Source organism: Mytilus californianus, unplaced genomic scaffold, assembly GCF_021869535.1.
Source record: "Mytilus californianus isolate M0D057914Y unplaced genomic scaffold, xbMytCali1.0.p SCAF_2, whole genome shotgun sequence".
Lineage (NCBI taxonomy): Eukaryota > Metazoa > Mollusca > Bivalvia > Mytilida > Mytilidae > Mytilus > Mytilus californianus.
Window position 1 is genome coordinate 77,968,892 of NW_026262668.1, and position 23,434 is coordinate 77,992,325.

Consider the following 23,434-nt stretch of genomic DNA (forward strand, 5'->3'; position numbering starts at 1 on the left):
ATAATCCTATTGTGTATAATAAAACTGCATATAAATGGTTTACATTCATTTATATTGGTTTGGCATTTATATAATGGTCATGAATACAGACATGATTAGCTTTTCTTTTAACCAGTCAGCTGCTGCTTACAGATGAAATGGAATAGAAAAAAAAAATCATGTCAACAGACTTTTGGCTTTGGAGATATTTATCCTCAATAGATTTTCTAAATGACTCATTTGAAGTTATTTTCAAAGTTCTGGTCTTATAAGCAATTAAAACTCTAAAGGGGGGGGGGGGGGGGGGGGGTAACATAGAATAAGGGAGATAACCCATAAAAAAAATCACTGGTACTTTGTCTCAACCACTTTCATAAATATATCCTCTGAGCTTCTTTAAATAACCTAGATTTTTTTAATTCTGTATCACATGAATGCTTAAAAGCATTGATGACATGACTATTATAAGCATGTACTGATTTTAAAAGTTACCCCCTTAACCAAGGTGTACAATGCTCAACTCTGATTGTATATATACAAGTTAAAGTAAGTTATCCATTTTATAACAACTGTTTTCTTAAAGACAATCTAACTTGTTACATATAAACTGTCACCGTCCCTGATTATTAATTGTATTACTGTTTACCCATGATTTGTCCAGTTATCAATATCCTATTCATGTTTAATTTCCAAAACCTTCAAATTCTCTTAATTATAGATTATTGTAAACTATTGACTAAAAAAATATTCAAATGCAACAGCTGTGATGTAGTGTATTAACCAACTGATCTGTTATGAATTAGTGCAGGTAACATAACACAAAATGTATAGGTATATTCACAATTAGATTTATCCACCTCCAAACATTTGTATTTACTAATCCTGAAAAAGTGCTGAATTTTAGATCCTAAATAGTCTAAGCACCAAGACTTTTAGTCTTTTGCCTTTGGCATTTACTAAATCTGTGAGTAAATCTCCTTTCCAAAAATAAAGTGTGGCATGTAGACTAAATGAATAGCCATGCTTTCTACACCTACCTTTATTAAATAATCCCTTAAAAAACCTTATAAGCCACATGTTGCTGTATTACTGATGGTAGAAAAATTGTCAATTCAGTTGACGGTACTCCTGTATTTTTGAATATACATCTTGAATGATAACCTCTTTAATGTATATATATATATATATATATGTGTATATAACCGCCAATGGTCCACATCAACATTATAGTCATCCAAATACACTAATATTTTTAAAAAAAAAAAAATTAATTTCGAATGTTCTACAATGTTTCACTTTTGATTCCTCCTCATTTTATAATTCATTTTTTTCAAGACCTGACCAACGATTAGAGTCACTGTACTTATAACTTTTTGGCTTGTCTCCTATTTATTAGTTATCTTTCACTATTTCATCTTCCTTGTATCCATTATCAAGATTTTCTTGTTTTTGCTACATTATGATGAAAACAATTAAATCCAACATGTTTGCTCATTTAGTAAAAGAAATCTGTTATTCTGCAGTAATGATAAGGTGTCAATAATTTCTACTACCAATACATAAACACAGTTATCATATCTTATGTCAAAACAATTCCCTATGATAAGGAGAAGGTATTAGAACAAATCCAGTAGTTTGTTTCCAAAGCAAATATCCATATTATTTTTGGCTTTTTAGCTGTTATTAATTTGCTGATTAAATACCCAGGTGTCTTTTATAACCTTAAGCTAGAGTGTTAAAGAAATGGCTTACTAGCTTACAAAGAAAAGTCAGAAGGCCTTAGTCCTGAACACAGTTGTCTTAACTAGAAAACAGAAAAAAAATACAAGGTCATTGAACTTGAAGCATCACATTAATACACCTCCATAAGTGTGTGTTTTTTTACAAAAATAAAACCGATCCATAAGTTTATACTGTAAAAAAAGAACTGGTCTCTGCTAAGTTTACAACCTGGTTTCTATATTCTATATTACAAGTTTATTCTCCACTTATTTCTCATTAATTTGATGCTTGGCTTGTTTCTAAGCTTTTCCAATTCAACAGCAGAGTACACCAGCTTGTGGAAATTGAACATAGATCTCTTTACCCTAACAACTCTATAAATGTCCTTGAATGCTATGTCAAAGATCATATCATTGTAAGTTCACAGGGAAGCCACAGTGTAAGATCTCATCAATGCTGAATATAAGAAAATCAAACCTCTTTTCTCTTCCTTTTATTCATTATTCAGAAATGGTAGATTAAGTCCTGAAGCCTAGACAATTGAAATATTAAAAACTCAAAATCAAAAGTACTTAAGAATGATAAGTTTGATGATAGATTGCTCCTCAATGTCATACATGTAACTCATCAACCATTCCCAGGATACAAGACTTTTGGCAAACAAAATAATTATTTGTGCATTAAGACATCAATTTCCTGATTCATAGTTTATGAATATTCATTCATATCTTTCGCTGCCAAACATTCAATATTCTCTATTGCTGAAAGCGATTAGTATAGGTGCCAGAGATTGTGATTGTCAATTCTCTTCAAAATACTCCCTTCATTTATAATACCAAGGTAAAATACACATTAATCAATAACAAGCATATATAAAGTATGAAATCTGCAGCATTACAGCAAAGTTTCTGTATTGTTTTTTTTTTTGTGCAAAACTATGAACAAGTCATGTCCTAACTACCTTTTGATTACAGCAAAGAATCAACACTCACAGATAAATTATCCTTCTAAGCAGTTTTTGTCAGCTTTTTCATGATCAATCTGTTCTTTTCAAGAAAAACTATAATGCCACACTATTCAACTTGTTTAAAACTAAGACTCATGTATTTGCTTAACTGTAACTGTCCAGATTTGACACTTTTATTTACTCCCACCCCCAAAAATGTACATGTCCACAATCATTCCATTTGAAAACTGACAATGTTGTTTTGTTCATCAAACTGCTAGAATACAGTCTCCGTCATTAAGTGAATTTTCAGATAAACAATTGGTTTTTCGTGTTCCAATGTCACGGTTCTTTGATGTGCTGCTTCAGGAACAACACTGAGTCATACAAAAAACAGAACTTAGATTTATGCAATTATCAAATCCAGTTAGTTTGAAAAATGTCAATCAGATCATACTAAAATCCTATTAGAATAAATATTGCAAAAGTTTGTCACAAATTGATAACAGAAATGTCTCCAAAATTTGATTAAGTTTTTTCCCAGTTCCGATGTAGCAATTTGGTTTTGTTAATTTTGTGTGGTAAGTCAAGTTTATATCTCTCTAACATGTCTAAGGAAAACACCTCCAAAATATTAATTTTTCTGCATTGTACAAAATAGTCTACTTGAAATATGATTGGCAATTACTGGTAATGAATATTGTTTGTTTCATGAACAGCATATTGTTATTGATAATTCTTAATCTGAGGGAATATCAGTTTTCCATATACACATAGATAGAAGGGAACAATATTCTAATTAGGCTCAAAGACCTTTGAACTATAAATAGTGATAATGTATGCCAAATGGAATTACTTTTGATTAATTGTTGCATACTGCTTATTGATTAGAATGGGAAAAAGTCCAATGCAATATTCTTTCCTTGACTGTGACACCGATATGGATAAATAAAAAATGAATCTTGTTGGATTCTTCTGCATTTAAGACAATTGATATAAACATTTTCAGCAGTTAATTTTTCCATCATAATACCAATATAAACAGTTGTGCCATGAGCACATGGGTCTGTCCCCCATACTCTGATAATTATAGTCTCACAACTCATAAGTAATCTGAAATTATTGAAAAAATTAAAAGGGATGAAGCTTCTTCCTTTTCTAAAACTGCTAAAAGTCATTATGAGATTAGGTGAAGGGATCCTGAACTTTGCTTATAACAGACCACAATTGTCTCTATTTTATCAAATAAATGCTCAGACACTCATCTTCAATGTCATTTGAAAGAGAAATTAATATGCAAGTTTGGCTGTACCTGTAGAAAACTTATTTCAAACGGAATAGCATATCCTAAATTTTACGGTGATGTTGTAAACCGAGCCCTGAAATTTAGATAAGAAGATAAGATCCGGGTAAACTTATCAATCCTTTAAATAAACTTATTCTAAATGGTTACCTATTCAACACTGTAATTAAATCTTTAAATATTGTTTTTATTGGCATAAATATTGATTTTGTTATCAGTGAATTAAAACCACACTAATTATTACACATATGTACTTTCACGGTACTATAATCTGTCGATACTTATAGTTTAGCATTGCACGTGGTCATGTTTTTCTCTGACTGTTAATGACGTCTTTACACTAAATGTTGGATGTGTACTGATTGATATTTTAGTCTTAGATACATGATTTTTTTCATTAGTTGTTATTTATTGGCTTTGAACTAGCTATTAGTAACTGCGAGTAATCTCAGATCTGTACTTAGTGTCTATTTGTTTTTGGGATGTATAATTACCCGTCCACATCCACTTTGTGTTTTTGTTAGATGTATTTCTATTTGTATCCATCTGATGAGTTAAGCCTTTTTCATCTGATTTTTATAGTTTGTTCTTATGTTGTAGTGTTACACCACTATCCCAGGTTAGGGGAGGGTTGAGAGCGCACAAACATGTTTAACCCCACCACAACTTTATGTGCCTGTCCCAAGTCAGGAGCCTGTAGTTCAGTGGTTGTCGTTGGTTCATGTCTGTCATATTTGTTTTTCGTAAACTGTTTTGTTATAAATTAGGCCGTAAGTTTTTTTCATGTTGGGGCCCTTTATAGCCGACCATACGGTATGGGTTTTTCTCATTGTTGAAGGCCGTACGGTTGCCTATAATTGCTTACATCCACTTCATTTGAACTTTGGTGGATAGTTGTCTCATTGGCAATCATACCACATCTCCTTATTTTTATATTAAAAAACTTCATCTCACATCAATGTTTTCTACATAGATTTCAAAGGCAAACATGAATGTGTTATATATACGGACATCATAGCCCATTCACACTATCAAATTTCCATGGTCAGTGAGCTGAGAAATCAGGGTCAAAATCCTAATTTGGCATATATTTCAAAATTTTAACTTTAACCTGATACAGAAAATACAAACAGAGGATCGTATGGAAAGATGGACATACAGATCAGAAAATATATAAGCCCCTACTTTCATAGGCAAGGCATCAACTCAGATTTTGGAGAGAAATTCAGTAAGCAGATGAAGCCCTCACAAACACTATCTTATCTCAGCTGTTTTCCTTTTTAGAAGCAATGATAATGAGTAATGGTCAGTACTTGTGGTCAGTTGTTATTATTATCTACATGTTTATACTCTGGTCAGTGCTCCCTGTTAGTAATGATTATCCCATTATAACCCAGCTGAGACCAACTATCACTTCTGATCTTCCTGTTAATGATAATCAACCAAAACATTGAGACAAGGTGTTGATAGTTTCTATAGGCCGAACCAGTCAATTACATGGTTTTTCTTCATTCCCCTTTTGTCTGTATAGATAAAAAAGATTCTTCTGACTTTCAATCCTTCTAGCTGTAATGTAGCAAATTTAATTAACACAGGTGGTCCTAAAACATTTCAATTTCAATATGCCAAAAACAATGAAAATCTTTCAAATTTTGAGTGGAGAATAAGTCTACAGCTGTTTATAATATTTAAAACACTGGTAAATCATATATCCACTGTTTTAATGAGTTTATAAGACTTAATCCCCGATTGAATGTGAACTTTTGAGTACATTATCCCAGAACTATGTACTCAGCCATCATATTTTTCAAAAAATCTGAACAGTGAATAAAACTTTTCAAACTGACAATGGTATCAGATATTATAATGTTAATATACACTGAAATTTTACAACTCATGTTTTTTTCTGAATTTTTACAGGAAAACACTAACTTATGGTAGATTTCAAAACCTCATAGCTTTCTCCTTGTGGATATCATTGATAAACAATTACATCTAATTAGAGCACAACACAATGGAGGCCTGAAACTCTTTTATAAATAGGTGTCTTCTTAATCTTTTTAGTTTTATGTTTTTTGACTAACAAAATTAGCCTTTACCATTTCTTTATGATCGTAACTTTTGGATAGTAACTCTTGCACTCTTAGCGTCCTTCTTCCAACAAAATTGGATTAAAGTAATTAAGCTTCTTTCCTATCAGCATTGCAGACACTGTGACATATAAAACAGTTAGCTTCTTTCAGGACTTAAGCCTGTTAGATTTTCCTTAATAAAGGCTTTACTAATTTGTGTATGCGCTTTCAAATCAACCTAACAAATTCTGGACAGTGCACACAACAACCAGTGAAAACGGATATATTCATAAGAGACAAGTATAAATTAAATTTCTATTATTGATCATGTAAACTGATCGAAGTAGCACATTTGTATGAGCAGTGATTACTGTCCCTACATAACATACCCTGCTTTTCTAGGGGCAGTCCAAGTTACACCCTTTATTCCAGTAGACCTATTTCCCAGACTTACAAAATTAGTTTATTGTTTTCTTTTCTTGATAATGGTTGAACTATATGTCACTGGATGTTAAACAAACATATGCGTATTTCCAATAAAAATCATTTCTCACCAAGATATGGTCTACACCAACACAAGAGATATGTAAGTACTGTGGATTCAGTATTATTCATTGGGAACTAAGCATTGTGGATTCAGTATTATTCATTGGGAACTAAGCATTGTGGATTTCATGGGTATAGGTGAATTCAAGTGTTTAACTTTATACAAATTTCTTATTGGTTTGTATACAGAAATTGTCCAAACCACAAAATCAAACGTCCATTACATTACAATTTGTCCTCAATAAATGGAAGTTGGTACCCTTGAAAATAAATTACTCCACAGTAACAAATGCTAAAGACCAATGGACCTAGAACAATGAAAGTTTGCATTGCATTAATTGAAATACTATCAAAATTATATTTTAATCATACATTAAAATAGTTAAAATATTATGTTTATACTAAAATATTGTCCTGCATAAGAAGAGTGTGTACATATGCATAGAACCCTTTTTTAATAACGTCTTATGATTAAATAATCTGTAGAAGTTACTGGTGTAACAAAGAGGATGGGCACAAAGTAAACTCGAAATCTAAAAATCATTTTATGTTAACAAAAACAAATGCAATAATTCTTCATTGCGAGTTCATAGGTACCAAACATATCAGTCTGACTAAAGCCAGCCCCACAATCTTTTTGCGTTTGTACATGTTTCAACAAAAAACACGTAGATTGTAGTAACAACATAAGTCAGACTGCCAACATATCCAATTCATTTTTTATTATATATTTTAGCATAATATAAAATGACTTTTTGTTTACAATTTTGCGTCATCCTGATTTTCAAAGGTAGTAAAAAATTTCTTATTTATATTATATTTTAGCAAAAAAAAAATAAAATTTTTCCTCACAATCTTGTGTCATCTTGATTTCCAAAGGTGGAAAAAACTTGCAGTCAAGATACCCAGCCAATTCCTACTTTTGGCCTAACTATCAATAATTGGCTTATAACATGTTGGTTAACATACTTATCCACTTATAAACTGTTAACCCTAGGGAGAAGGTGAATCTTAATAGAAGTGGTCAATATAAGGTCAAGCATGGAAACAGGGATCAATATCAATTCTCTGTGGACCAAGATTGTAAACATACTCTGTTGCTGAAAATACTCTAATCATTTCAAGGTTTTATCATTATTTCTTATGATTAAAAGAACTAATGATAAGAAATAATTTTTGTTTTATTTCTTATATTTTTTTAAAGGAATCATTTGTGCTATATCTTCTGCCATTTTTTGTGATATAAAATATTATCCTCCCCGCTTTCTACAAAAAATAATGTGGTTTTTTTATTAGTTCCTATTTATTTATCACTGGCTTAAAGCTAGACCTGTGGTTTGAATTTAGCTTTTATGGTACACAGATGTACTCTTAAACTTAGGATCAATCAGTGCATTCTAACCTTTCCGATTAGCCCTAATCTATCATGCCAAGTCTCAAAAAAGTACTCTTTAAACCGTGGATATTAAATTGGTTGATAGATTCCAAAAAATTGTGGCTTTAATAATAAAAAATCTACTTTTGTTGGGTGCTAAATACCTGTTAGTAAACTACAAATTCCATTAAAATTAAATCAAACTAATCATTAGAATTTTAATAGTACATGTACTTTTCATTTTACTTTTGATTCTGGCATAGAATATTTCTTAAGTCACATTTAATCATAAAACCAAGCAAACATAGCAAATGGAAGTTGATTTCATTTGTGATTTGCATAAAACATTATTTCCTGTGCTGACCAAACCTCAAAATACCTGTGCAGCCACACTCCTTTTCTCCAGTTATTTACCAACGGAAGGGAGATAATCCAATCAAACAACACATGTAACAGACTGTGCCTACTTCAACAATTTCATCTATTGTGACAATGAACGTATATGTGGATAAAACAAAATACTTACGCTTTGAGCCAGGCCATATATCTTTAGAAAAAAATCAAACTTCAATTTTTATGGAAAATAACAAAATATTGAATTCATTACTCTATTTTAACACTGTATCCACAAAAATATTCAACACATGCAAGGCAAATATAAGAACAAAATCAATAGTCAAACGATTTATTTGTGGCAGATTTCCAAATATAATAAAGTGTCACTTTTGTATGTAAATTAACTAGCAACATTTGCAAAAGATTACAAATTTTCCCCTCCAGATAGAATTATAGCTACTTGGGATTGTAGCAAGGGAAAAATAATCAACTGACAAATTAGATTGTAGTGGTGAAGAATTTACTACAAACTATATAAATTGTTTTTGAGTATTTGAACAAATTTCTCACTGGGGTTTTTATCTAAATGTCAGATGCGCAGAAAAATGTCAATGCCCTCATGTGCACATAGAAGTGTCTCATCTTACTCCTACATGGACAGACATTTTCATATTCATTTTTATTATTGTGGTCCTATGAAAAGTCTTGCACATTCATATCCATACTGTAAGTTATTTAAACGGATAGTAGCTACGATTTTCATTAAAATTATTTTTCTAATCTATATGCCGGATTTTGTACAAAAGGTTTATTTAAAATGAATAAAACCATCACTGTTTACTTTCCAGTTAGCATTTAGAAGCTACCTAAATAGTTCATATACTAATACTTTTTTTTTTGTGAATAAAGTTAATAAAAAATTTGAATTTGTTAAATAAGATGGTTATATTCTTATTCTCCTAGGTTAAACCAATGTTTCCTGTAATTGTACTTTTTTTACAAATAAAAATTCATTAAATGTATAGAAATAAACTTAAGAAATGTTCATATAACTAAACAATGAACCTTTATTATAGGTCAACTTGTTCATTCTTGATTGATGTTTACTATTAGGGCTGTTCCAGAGAATACTATGTCCCCCCCCCCCCCCCCCCCCCCCCCCCCCAGGGAAGGCAATTTTTTTAAATTTTATGTGGGTGGTTGTATTTGAAATACCAAAATGCAAAGGGACTGTTGTTCTAATTTATTTTTATTTCTGTGGGTGGTGGGGGTTTAAAAAAAAATGCCGTACGGGGAGGGGGGGGCATAGTATTTTCTGGAACAGCCCTTACTTTCTCCACACTGGAACAAGACAAGAGACAATCAGTTTTATAGAACTAAATTAAAACCAAGATCCCCAATGTTACTTTTGTAGATAACTAGTAAAAATAAATGAAAGCACTGTAGATATATCCTTGATTCATTACACATAATCTGTTCTGTCCTGTGTCTAAATTAAGATTTCATAAAGTTTCATATAAATGGCAATTAACATGAACTCTCATATAAATGGCAATTAACATGAACTCTTGTTTCAAATTTTTACATTATTCTTTGCATTCTTATATTACTCTAATTTTACAATATCTTATGTAAATTTTATATTTGCTTTAAATATTCATGCTGCCATGTTTGTTGACAGACTGGGGGAAAAACAAAAAAGTTTGGTTGAAATTGGTTCAGTAGTTTCAGAAGATCTTTGAAAAAATATACGAAAGACACCAAAATTATTAAAAAAAAATCATCATCTAAGACTATAACTCCTTTAGGGGTTATCCAATTGTTCAGATGTATTGCAATTTTTGTAGAAATTGTATTTCTGATTATTTTTGTTGTTTACAGTTTTGATTTACCTATCTAAAGGACCATAATTCCCAAAGATTCATCTGACAATTTTGGTGCAAACATAATATAGGTAGATCCTGACATTCTGGTTTAAAAGATTTAGAGGAGAATATCTTTGAAAAACTTTATGACAAGGAAAAGGAAGACTATGGATGCCAAGTGAAGGCAATAACTCAAATAGACTTTCAGGCCCAGTGAGCTAAAAAGGTTTAATTTTACAAAATATTGAAAAAACATCTTACATGATCAGCTAATTCTTATATAAACTCTATATTGGATTATCTTTGGAATTGAATGTAAGTACTATATTGATATCACTAAATAATAAAAAGTACTGCAACTGATTTCACAAAAAATTGTTCTCGTAAGTCATGAATGTTTCAGTAGAACTCAATTTTTGTTGTAATGTTTTTTTGTGAAAAGAGTCCCTTTTAATTTCTTAAGCCACCAGAAAACCAAAGTTGAAAACAAAATCCTGAACAAAAGCACTAAACAGACAAATTGAAAGGCCCTGCATTTCACCATTTACAATTAAATTGGCAGTGTACAATATAAGGCCTGAAGGTTTCCTCCTTGGTGTGTGGGATGATAACATTTAATTTAATACCTTTGACATAAAACACCATCACTTTATACTTAATTAAATGTGTTCAAAAGTTTTCACTTGAACTTTGTTTGAAATTAATATTTTTTTACCTGTAAATCATTTGGCCTTTGACTTAGTTCATAGTTGATACAGTTTATTAAGAATACTTATAGAAATAAAAACCTTAATTTTTATGTAGATTTTAACAAAACAGAAAGTTTAAGAGTTAAGAACTTGGTAAACAATAACATGTATTTTTCAATTGTGTTGATGTAGAAAGCTTGGAAATAAAAGGTTTCTTTGATGATTTGAAATAATTTTGGTCTCTTTTTCACATGAATTTATTGGAAGAGTTATCTTTTATCCTGTTTCCTTGAAAATTTTCTTCTGAATTTCTAGAATGTAAAATATTATTGTAAAGCAACTTTTTCTTTTTCCTATGATGTTAGGCCTAAATTTGAACAATTTGACAACTATTCTTGGATTGTATAATTTTATCATAAAATATTTTAATTAACTAAATACCTTTTTCACTAAACCTTGAGGACAGGTAATTGTTGGTACAATTAGACCCTGTTTACACTTGTACGAAATTGAACCCATCTTTATTTGAATAGATCTTAAAAAGGCCAGTTCGCGTTTACATTTGCACATGCAAGATCTATCAAGATCAATATTATTTAATCTAGTGCATTTACACTTTACACTGCAACATTAAAGAACTGGTCTGACCTTATTACCTTACATTTCGTAAACAAATAATCGTAAAAATAGAATAGTAAAATAACTTCTGCATATCGCACGGACTATCACACACTGCAAAATCATGGAGAAAATAGTTGGATCATTGGAATTTCGTACGGAGTTATCAATTATCTTTTTGGTTCACACGTCATAAGTCATTAAACAAAGACATGTAAGAAGACTATCACTTAAAAACAAATGGTCAATGCGTTTGAAGATGAGGATTTGCAGCAAAGAAAAAGAATTTATCGATTTAGATGAATGATCCAAAAACAATGGAATCTATGTTTACTTTTCTTATCCCATCAATCCTTTTTAAACACGTGTGTTTTTCTCACCGAACATGCGCAGATGTATTTTCATATCTAAATAACATTCACTTGAAGAAAGACTGATCTAAGCATTTACACTTAAAGAAAGATCAATCTTTTTAAAACCACCTCTTGAGCAAGGCTTCCAAAACGGTCATATATTCCGGACATTTGTATAATGTCCGGTAAAAGTCCGGCTGGGCAAAGCATGAAACGGACATCTACTTTTTAGTTTTCAAGGCTTAAGAGACGGTCATTTTAACATAATTCACGATCTTTTTGACCCAATCTTTTGCCTTTAACAGCCACACATTTCCGGTCATAAAAGTGACATGATCATTAAGTACTATCAAAACAACCCCTACTTTAATACCTTCTCATTTTAATCAAGGCTAATTAGTTGTCGAACAGCTGAATTTACCTGTTCAGGTGACAGGTAAACTATTTTGAACCGGACATTGATCGGTCTATTCAAAGTTATTTTCTTACATTTCAGCGGTTTGCATCTAATTAATTTAGTCAAAAAGATTTAAATTATCAGAAATACGTTTACAAATATGATTTGATGAAAAAATTAAAAAGGTGAAAATGAAAAATCGTCGTAACCACGTTGTTTGAACCAGAGACATGTCTCTGTTTGAACTAGTACACGTGTGCGCATGTGCGCAGGTGTGAAATTTAATTATGCATCCTAATTTCTTAAAAAAATGCTTAAATTGTCATTGATACCTTTATCTCACGTTTATTTCGAATATTTTCTTGAAGAAATAACTTAGAAAGAGCTACTTACACTCATTCATGCTTTGCAAACGTACACGGAATTTACGTATCCGTCTCTTGTCCATGTTTTACCATTGTCAAGATAACATCCGGTTTAGATTTAAAAATGAAAGTGAAGTTTTTGACAACGTTATTTTGCACAAATAAAGAGTCTAAGCAGATATAAGTACGCTGATGTTGCACACTTCGAATGATGCACTGCCAATTTAACAGTTTACGTCAGAACTTCGAATTTGAATCTAAGAAAGTTTAATATCGTTTTTTTTTTAATGTCAATCATTGGGATGGCCAACTCGGCAACTGATTACCATAATTGCCTTTTATTTATTTAGTCTTAAGTGATTAAAATCGGGATAATATATAAAATGTCCGGCTGGCTAAAAATAATTTTGGAAGCCCTGCTCTTGAGGTGGACTTTTTAAGTCCGATTGAAGATCGATCTTTCCCGTTTACATTAGACTAAAGATCGATCTTTTTAAGATCGATCTCAGGAAAGATCAATCTTTTTTACAAGTGTAAACGGGGTCTAAGACAGCAACAGATCAACATTAAAACCCAAGAAATCTAGAAGTTAAGTTACAGTCTTGATCAACAGACAAGTGTCAAGTTCTAAATAGTAATGAGAAGACAAGTGGAGAATCAACAGAAACTATCAAAGATCCACAATCAATTTATAATTCCTAAAGGACCAAAAACATAACCATATAACTAAAGTATAACTAAAGGTTTAACCGTGACTAATTAATTATTCTAGCTTGTCAATTACAATGCCTGATCATTACAGAACTGAATAATGTTTTGTCTAAAATTATTTTGCACACACCAGTCTTTTTACAAGGCTGCTAAGAGTGCTGGATGATATTCATATGAACTGATATGACTACTTAAATGCAGAATTTTCATTTTCACAGAATTTTATCAACCTTCTTCTATATAAATTTTTCTACCAGTGAAAGTAAAATTCCTTCAAAAATAGAATTTACTAATAGGCTTAAAGCACACAATTCATTATTATTTTAAACTTATTCTAAACAAAAAGTTGATTTACCATGTAATTCTAGAAGTGTGTACTTTACCAGTTTACCTTTTTAATGATCGATTTCTTATTAAATCTTTTCGGGTTCCTTCCACTAAAGTAAATTTTCCGGAATATCAAAATATACCACCCATGCTTGGGAACAATACTTTCTTATGATTGATAACAACATGCAAATCAGCTATTTTTGTGTGGTCTTTAATTCAATTATCTACTCAAAATATATTGAAAGTGGGAAAAATTGTATAGAAAATGTGTGATAATTAACATATTCATAACGGAAAATGATTCTAAATCGATAAAATATGAAACAGTTTGTTTTGTAAACATATTTATACACGATAAATATAGATTTAAGTCTTTGAGCATGCAATTGTGAAACTAAAGCAAAAGATGAAATTTTCCAAAAGAGAAGGTAATTATCAAATTTGCTCTAGCATATATAAAAGCCCTGGATTTTTCTGAAAAATTTGATTTATAAAAATAACATTACTATGCAGTATGGGTTTTGCTCATTGCTGAAGAACGTACAGGTGACCTATAGTTGTTAACTTCTACGTCATTTGGTCTCTGGTGAAGAGTTGTCTCAATTGTAAGATATAAAGGAATTACTCAGCAGACAGAACATCAGTAAATCTATGTTATCTAATGTGATACATACTTAAAATTCTTTTGATCAGTACATGTCCTCTTTGGTCAGAATTGTGGTTGATCCTACTCAAGTCTGAAAAATAAACATTAGTAAATTAAGATGACATACCATAAACATTTCAGATAATTGTCATTATAATATGGTCACAAATATACTGATCAGTATAAATACACATAAAACATATTTCAACAGCACTTACCAAAAGTTGAACTTTCTTTTCTTTTCTTTTATCTTTTTTTCAACTCTTTACCCAATAAACCCTTTCTGTCAAAAGTTCAGTTAGGCAATAACGAGTGGAATGTATTAAAACATAAAACGTACCATTAACTTCATATGGACAGAAAACATTTTCAAATATCTTTTTCCTTGCATCAATGGTAACAAAGAAATACAAATTATTGTCCTCAATTCATTTATCTTTAACTGTAAGATGGGAGAAATTTTTTTTAGTATGTCCACAGGTGAATTTTTTTTTCTCAATTTAACAAGTATTTCCACTATAGAATTCTTTTATTAAAGGACATTTATGAGTATACTTGTTGTGGAAATAATAGGTTTAATATATATGAACCTAATGACATCCCATTTCCAATGATGTGTACCAAAAACTGGCAACAAACAACATGTCAATGAAATATTTTGATGATGGTTTCCTTTCTTAATATTTATAACAATTGTTGTGCTTGTGTCAAATCTGTCCATCAATAAGAAAAATTCAAGTAGTGAGTAAAAGAATGTCTATAATAAGAGAATAACAGAATTTTTCGGTATATAAAAGAAATACATCAACTAGGATAGTTTTATAACTTTTTTTTTAGGAAAATAGCATATCTTTTGTACAATTTGAAAATGTCTCTTCTTTCTATGGCACAAAATCAAATTTTCCCATCTTTTACAATTCTTAACCCATAAACATTTACTAAATAAAAAGTAAATCTGCCTCTGTGGTCTCCTCATAGAGCACTTACCTTGAATATGGGAGGTATTGGTTGCATTCCCAAAACAAGTCAAACACAAGACTTTAAAATTGATTATTGCAAGGACTTCCAAAACATGCTGCATTTATGTTAGAGTAATGATTTTTCTGCTTTAGAAGAACATTGTGGAGAGGTGACATTTCATCCTACTATAAAGCTTAAGTTAAAAATCCAACTCAGTATTTCAGTTCATTTCGAAACAAGGTTCACTTCACATTGAAAATTTTCCTCCGGAAAATTGTTAAAAGAATATCCACTGGATGTTATCATTCATTCATCCATTCCATCTGAACCAAATTCTTCTGTTGACAATAGTCTGTATATCCTTGTTTTACAGAACTTCACAGTGTTATACTGAAGCAGTGTTTAGAGGAATTTTTATAAAATATCAAAACATTGGAACCACACAATTTTATATACTGTAAATTCAGAAATTATTGCGTGCATTTATTATTGCGATTTTTCAAAAATGGACGAGAATGCGAGTTTAATTATTGCGATTTCAGAAAAATCTACATACAGATCTATGTTTTAGTTATCAAAATGCGAGTTCTTATTATTGCGATACTCATCTGGTCGCATTATTCGCATTAATAAAAACCTCGCAATAATTTCTGAATTTACAGTATACTAATACAGTTTTACAAGTCTGATTAAATCGAAAGCTGTCTGTCTGATGGTGGGAGGAGTGAAAGCTGTTTCCAAGTTTTTTAATGAATGGAAAGTAATATTTTTTTGTTTCATTTAGATTTAGAGCTTACCTTACATACTTGTAACATGTGCAGTGAACAAATTTAAAATAATTTTCCAGTTATCAGAGTACAGAGTATTATTCACACAATCGATCTTTCCTTCATGTATTTTCATTCCATCTTAAACATTTAAGCAAAGGTCTGCAATCAATATCCAAAAGATGAGACAAAAGTGAACTTAACAATTATATAATCTGTCAGAGTTATATCATAGAAATAATAAATTAATGTCAAGTGATTCACACAACAAAGGATCCATCAAATTCTCTAGAAATGTGCATCTGTGAAGCATCTGCTAACAAACACAAAAAATAAAAATAGTTCTAAATCCAATATCATGACCTTTCATATTATTCTGTGTTGTTATAAAAATATTCATATCTTCAAAATGAAATTTTTGTCATGACAAGACCATATGATTTTAATTTACAATATTATAAAAAAAATCATGAAAATAACAATTTTGATACTTGATAAATAGTTCATAATACATCTGTTAGGTGGAAGAAGGTTCATTTAAAGTTTTTTGCTAGTAAGAATGCATTGTAAAAGTTATTGCACTCATAAGACCTTCATCTCATCACATCTAATCTTTGTTCATTTTTATAACCCCTTTTTGCTGTTTCCAAGTAAAAATCTTCCTTTGTAACTTGTTTACCCCCCCCCCCCCCCCCCCCCCTTTTTCATGGAGCTGCATACATCATTAATACATATGATTTTTACAAGTCCCACTCCTAATTTGTCTTGTTGGGTCCCCCTTTTTTCAAATCCTGGATCTGCAACTGTATTCTGTACTATGTTCTGGACAATAAGTATTTCATAATTTCTAATTACAGTTTAATACCAGGTTGCTTTCAAAAGACTTTCCAATTATCATGAGCTCCATTGACAGTGTACTGTGGTTGTTGTCACATATTCTGTGTGCTGATTCAGTATATATGATTCATTTCTATTTGTAACCTGTTCATTGTCATCAAGGTTAAAAGACTACATACCTAACATTAAAAAACATGAGGCTATCAGTAGATTTCTCTGCTGGTTTAATGTCCAACAGCAAGTATGAAAAAAACATTTGTTATTTTCTTACAAGTCTATTCTACTGTTGAGTTTTTTCAAAGAAGAAAACTATAAACATCCACAATATGTCCCTTGGTTACGTTATATTTTGTAATGCAGGCTTTCATCTTTTTTTTACAAAGTTAAACCTTTATGACTTTCAAATCTTCAAGTACAATCTTTCTTATTCTATTTATAAAAAGAGGTTTTCCATGTGACAAAATGCATGTAAAAACATTGGCAGAGATTCAATGTAAAATAATTCCATTAAGATTGTGATCTGTCTTTAGCATGAGTTTGAACCCTGCACATGGCACACTCCCTTCACCAATTAAATTTGGCTGCTACAATATAGCCAAGAGTGCTTAAACTAAAGTGGCGTTAAACACCAACAATCAATCAATCTGACCTTAGCAATTTTTCAATGGTGAATCAAAATATTTAATATATTTATAGTAGCAGAAGCCATGTAAGTTGACACTCTCAAGATGACAGAAGGTAACTCTGGTCCAAAGCGGCCAATGACTACAGAAGTATATGATGAAGGATTATTAAATTGATCTATAGAGGTTCACAAGAACTTCAGCAAGGGATGAAGAATTTTATTTCCTGTGTAGGCATGTACAATTCTTTTATAATTAGTCTTATATGCTGCTTATCAACTCAATGTAATTTTCTTTTCTACAAAATATTTATTTCCTTGAATCTGCTGCAAAAAAGACCAGACAGCATTCTGCCAGTGGTAAAAGACAATCTAAAAATACAATAGAAGGAAGCAAAGAAAAAATGAATATTTACCACTGAAAAAGGAAATATACACAACCATAAATTCCAAATCATAACTACGGTAGCAAAAAAAGCTACTAATATAACCGTTAACACACAGTGTATAAAATTAAATGATGCTCTGACCTTTTTAGCACTTTTGTACCTATGAGTTGCAAGATACTTGAATAGCTTGACACTACAAACCCCTTTATTCTAATGTTTTTTAGTTAGAAAACTTGTTCATTTAAAAAAAACCTTTCTGAAAAACAAAGTGTTCCCCTTTTTCTCTTTTTAATAATACCTGACCTACCTCAGATGAACGTTATATCCCATACACAAACATGTGATATTAACACCCTTATGTTGATTCAATATTGACTAAACTGACAATGTAATTTCCTGTTAGCGCGTTCATACTATAGAAATATTTGAACTGTTCTTAAACTCAGGATATCATCTGTAGAAATTCACTTTGTTCTATTTCCGAAATGGACTTCCTGTTCCAAATTTGAATCGCTTGGTGATTTCACCAACTTTAACCATAATAGCTTACTTAACAACATACAATTCAATTCCTGTCACTATTTTGATCTCACATGGGATGAAAATTATTACAATAATCCAAACGAAGTTATTTTAAGTATTATCCCAATTAAATGACCCTCGTCTAAGTGGCCACTTAAAATGAAATTTAACGTCTAATTTAGCTGTTTAATTCCAATGCCTGGACAAAATAAGAGGTGGTCATACTGACTTAGGAACAGTGTAGCTTCAAGGCAAAGTTTACAAATTCATATAGTAACAAGATATGACTTTGAGCATATAATCCGATGTAATTTCTACAAATTAATGTTTTCATTCAGGTAAACACAGGTAATCCAATATACTTAGATGTGACAAATATTTGTGTCCTAAGTTAAATAAAGATATATTTATCTAATAATCTCCCGGACTTTGATTGATGTGATAGACTAGAAAACTTTTTTTCAAACATAACACAATTTTGTGTATGCATACATGACCTGCTTTTGTCCTAACTCTGTAAATTCAAAGGCTGTTTTTCCCCTCTTTTGTATATATATATGGTGGCACTGTAGAAATTCATCTTGTATGAAGAATTTAAACAAAGTCCTTGTCTATATATGTTTTCACTAGCTTTTAGATTATGCAAATTCACTCTAAGGCTAGTACTTGTTATTTTCTCTTTCTCTCTATAGCATGTCTAGTGTTGGCTGATTTGGTGAGTAAAGGACATTCTTAATTCCAATTTTAGAGTTGCTTTGCATACCACGGTGCAAGCTACCAGATTTGATCAAACCAAGGGATTAAAAACTAGAGGCTCTAAAGAGCCTGTGTCGCTCACCTTGGTATATGTGCATATTAAACAAAGGACAAAGATGGATTCATGACAAAATTGTGTTTTGGTGATGGTGATGTGTTTGTAGATCTTACTTTACTGAACATTCTTGCTGCTTACAATTATCTCTATCTATAATGAACTTGGCCCAGTAGTTACAGTGGAAAATATTTTGTAAAAATTTACAAAAATTTACAAAATTTATGAAAAAATTGTAAAAAATTTACTATAAAGGGCAATAACTCCTTAAGGGGTCAATTGACAATTTTGGTAATGTTGCCTTATTTGTAGATCTAACTTTGCTGTACATTATTGCTGTTTACAGTTTATCTCTATCTATAATAATATTCAAGATAATAACCAAAAGCTGCAAAATTTTCTTAAAATTACCAATTCAGGGGCAGCAACCCAACAACGTGTTGCCTGATTGGTCTGAAAATTTCAGGGCAGATAGATCTTGACCTGATAATCAGTTTTACCCTATATCAGATTTACTCTAAATGCTTTGGTTTCAGAGTTATAAGTCAAAATCTACATTTTTCCCCTATGTTCTATTTTTAGCCATGTCGGCCATCTTGGTTCGCGGGCGGGGTCATCGGACACATTTTTTAAACTATATACCGAAATGAAGATTGTGGACAAGTTTGGTTAAATTTGTCTTAGTAGTTTCAGAGGAGAAGATTTTTGTAAAAGATTACAAAAATTTACGAAAAATGGTTAAAAATTGACTATAAAGGGCAATAACTCCTTAAGGGGTCAACTGACCATTTTGGTCAAGTTGACTTAATTGTAGATCTTACTTTGCTGAACATTACTGCTGTTTACAGTTTATCTCTATCTATAATAATATTCAAGATAATAACCAAAAACTGCAAAATTTTCTTAAAATTACCAATTTAGTGACAGCAACCCAACAACAGGTTCTCCGATTCACCTGAAAATTTCAGGGCAGATAGATCTTGACCTGATAAACAATTTTACCCCCATGTCAGATTTGCTCTAAATGCTTTGGTTTCAGAGATATAAGCCAAAATCTACATTTTACCCCTATGTTCTATTTTTAGCCATGGCGGTCATCTTGGTTGGTTGACCGGATCACCGGACACATTTTTTAAACTAGATACCCCAATAATGATTGTGACCAAGTTTGGTTAAATTTGACCCAGTAGTTTCAGAGGAGAAGATTTTTGTAAAAGTTAACAGACGACGCCGGACGACGACGACGACGGACGACGGACGCAAAGTGATGAGAAAAGCTCACTTGGCCCTTCGGGCCAGGTGAGCTAAAAAGGGGAGTGGTTCACTTCACTCGCAGTGCAATACATTACCACCTTAAAATTCCCATGAATATTCTTCGCATTCAATCATTTACTACTGTAAACAGATTAATATTTTGTCACAACAAATTTTTTTTTATTTATTGTCACACTGTTAATTATATAACCACAAAACTAATGAAAATTAATAATATTACAGATACATTGTATAATATGTATGTGTAGTGCAATTTTGTCCCACTAATGTATGATGGTGTGTGGTTTATTAAGGAACAATGAATATGTCAGTCTGTCTTTTTATGTAATTGGAATTTCTTGAGGTATAAATTGAAATTTTTATGTATTCCATTCTTTAATCTATTGCCTTCAATAATCCATTTTTACTCATATGTTCTGATTTTCTGACCAAACTGTATTTCAAATTTTGAATTAAAAAAAGCTAAAACTATCAGGATCAAATCAGCTAGTGACACTATTTTTTAAAACTTTTATTTGGCTTTTGCTTCCTCATGAAATAACTTTATCACAGGAATTCTCTCATTGTCAGATTGTCCCTAACATTTAATTACACTTAAATGATACAAATCTTTAATACTTTTAATTAATTCATTATTTTGTTTTAAAACTTCTGTGCTACTAGTGCATGATATGGCCGTCCCATGCAAAATATGAAGTATTTAAAATTTATTGATTACGTAAATTGTGCAAGACATACTAGAGTAATAGATTGTTAACTACTTTTGAATCAAATATTTTCAAAAGCTGTGAAAATGTATCTAAAATAATTAATTTTATAAATCAAGTAAACTTTGAACCTTTCTTTGTTACCATAAAAGGCCATTGTTTTTTCTTTTAAATAGTTTCACATTTTTAAATACCAGGACATCTTACAGCTTTCTTTACAGTATAGAATTTACTTATTGTAGAAGGCTGTATGGTGACCTGTAAAAATTCAATCTCTGTCCTATGGTCTTTAGGGATAGTTGACTCATTGGAAATAATACCACATCTCCTTATTTAAATATCATATGATATATAACTTTTGTTTTAAATATCAATTTTTTCATCAAAATATTCTCTAAAATATTTTAATAAAACCATTTACAAGTTTTAAACTGAAAAAAGATGAAGAATTTAAGGAACACATTTTTTTTATTGTACTTTTGAATAAATGTTTGATTTCAGTAGAAAAAAATGACTTACATGCATTATCTTAAAATCTATGTGTCCAATTGATCTTTATATCAAAACTTTTAAAACATTTATCTTTTTCACAAATGTGAATGGAAAACCTTTGTCAACATTAATTGGCAAAAATACAGAGAATTTTCAACAAAGCTACGACTAACCCCTGCAAAGTACAAAGGGGTGTTTACAAACAAACCTTAAAGCAAGAATGGAGCCGTAGATACATTAGAACTAACAATGAATTCCCTCCTACGTCAAATTAAATTCTTGAATAAACCAAATGTCAAAAATGTCTGCCGATCTACGGCTGACTATATAAAACCATTGAAGGACTGAATTGTGAATAACATTGAAGTTATCTCGGACATCATATGAAAGAATTGCTGATAACAGTTTATTTTTCTACTAACACCACTTAATCGTGTTAGATATTGATTTTAAAGTCTACATATATTGTGGCAGATTGTAGGTATAGAACACAATGTATATCAATATAGACACATTTGAAAGATCAAACAACAAATATATATGACAAGAATATGTCAAGTATTTACTAGGTAGTGTCCGTTTTATTAGGAAATCCTTTCTATACAAGTCACAATACGATGATATGACTAATATGATATTTGTACTTTGAAGTTCACATAGTTCCATGGGACCATGTAGTCCACAACAGTGAAAAGAATATTAACAGAAAGTCCACTACTAGAAATGGAATCCTGATGTTATAATTCATTTGAATCAAGAACTGTAATATTGATTGAAAAGTAACATTATTTTTCAAATTTAATTTATAAGAGCTGGTGTTATATGCTTAACTTTATAAAGAAACTCCAAGAGCTGATATGTGTTCTAAAAAATAGACGTATTTACACTTTTATGCAAATTGTTCGCCATTACTATTGTAAGTCAAACAAGTTACCGTAAAATTTTGCATCACAATTTAAAACATTTGATGTCATAATTAAAAGTAATTGTTGCAAGACACCAGAAGGTTACTTAGAGATAAATCTAGGTTCACTAGGAACAAATTCAGCTAAATACTCAAAAGTGTAAATACATCTATACTTCGGGAAAAGGTTATGTTTCACTTGTAAATGTATAGTTTTACTTGTACATGTATTGTAATTTATTTTGTCACTTATTTTTTCATAAGATTTCATTGGTTTAGAGTATCTTTTATGGAAGTCCTACAGAGTCTCCATAAAAGACCACAAGCATCTGGAGCCTCTAAGTTGAGACCAAACTGAGAAAAAAATAACGCAATTTGAAGCCAAACTTTTTAATAAATCCACAATGACCAAAACTAAATGAAAAATATGTGTACGATTTATTAACTGGTTTGGATGTTAAAAAACAATTTTCAAGGCCTTTTACAATTACGCTATAATGGTTGCAACTTCTAGTATATATTGATTCCTGATGAAAGGGAGATAATACAAATTATTTATTCTTACAGTTCAACAAAAAATCAAATTTCTTGATGTCAGACATAGATATAGATCTAAAAGAGAAAGCAGACAAAAAGTCCTGAATTTATAAACACAACTAAATATTCTTTTGTTTTTAACTATACTGAAGACCAACAGTGGTTGATATTTAAACTGATTGGCTGGTTTGAACTTGTATTGTAATACAACACCAAGGTTAATCATAAGGGCTGATCTTGTGGAACTCAATTTATACCTGAATGTGAATGTAAATAAATAATTTTATTAAAAGAATCAAATTTCTTTATTTTTGTTGAAAAAATATCTTTCACAAAGAACTATCTTATTTAAACTTAT

The 23,434-nt window shown here is 30.8% G+C and overlaps 1 protein-coding gene across 8 annotated transcripts in view; it reads right to left on the reverse strand.

The window, feature by feature from the left end:
• Positions 1–23,434, reverse strand: part of LOC127728229 (disabled homolog 2-interacting protein-like) — a 130,649-nt gene that overhangs the window by 72,257 nt on the left and 34,958 nt on the right. For 6 of the 8 annotated variants that reach the window (XM_052235459.1, XM_052235457.1, XM_052235464.1 and 3 more), the window contains 2 exons: positions 14,282–14,344; positions 8,470–8,490 (listed from right to left, as the gene is read on the reverse strand). In XM_052235459.1, the coding sequence (XP_052091419.1) occupies positions 8,470–8,490; positions 14,282–14,344 (84 nt within the window). Of the gene's footprint in view, positions 1–8,469; positions 8,491–14,281; positions 14,345–18,135; positions 18,442–23,434 lie in introns of those variants that run through there. The other 2 variants (XM_052235466.1, XM_052235458.1) reach the window with 2 other exon arrangements.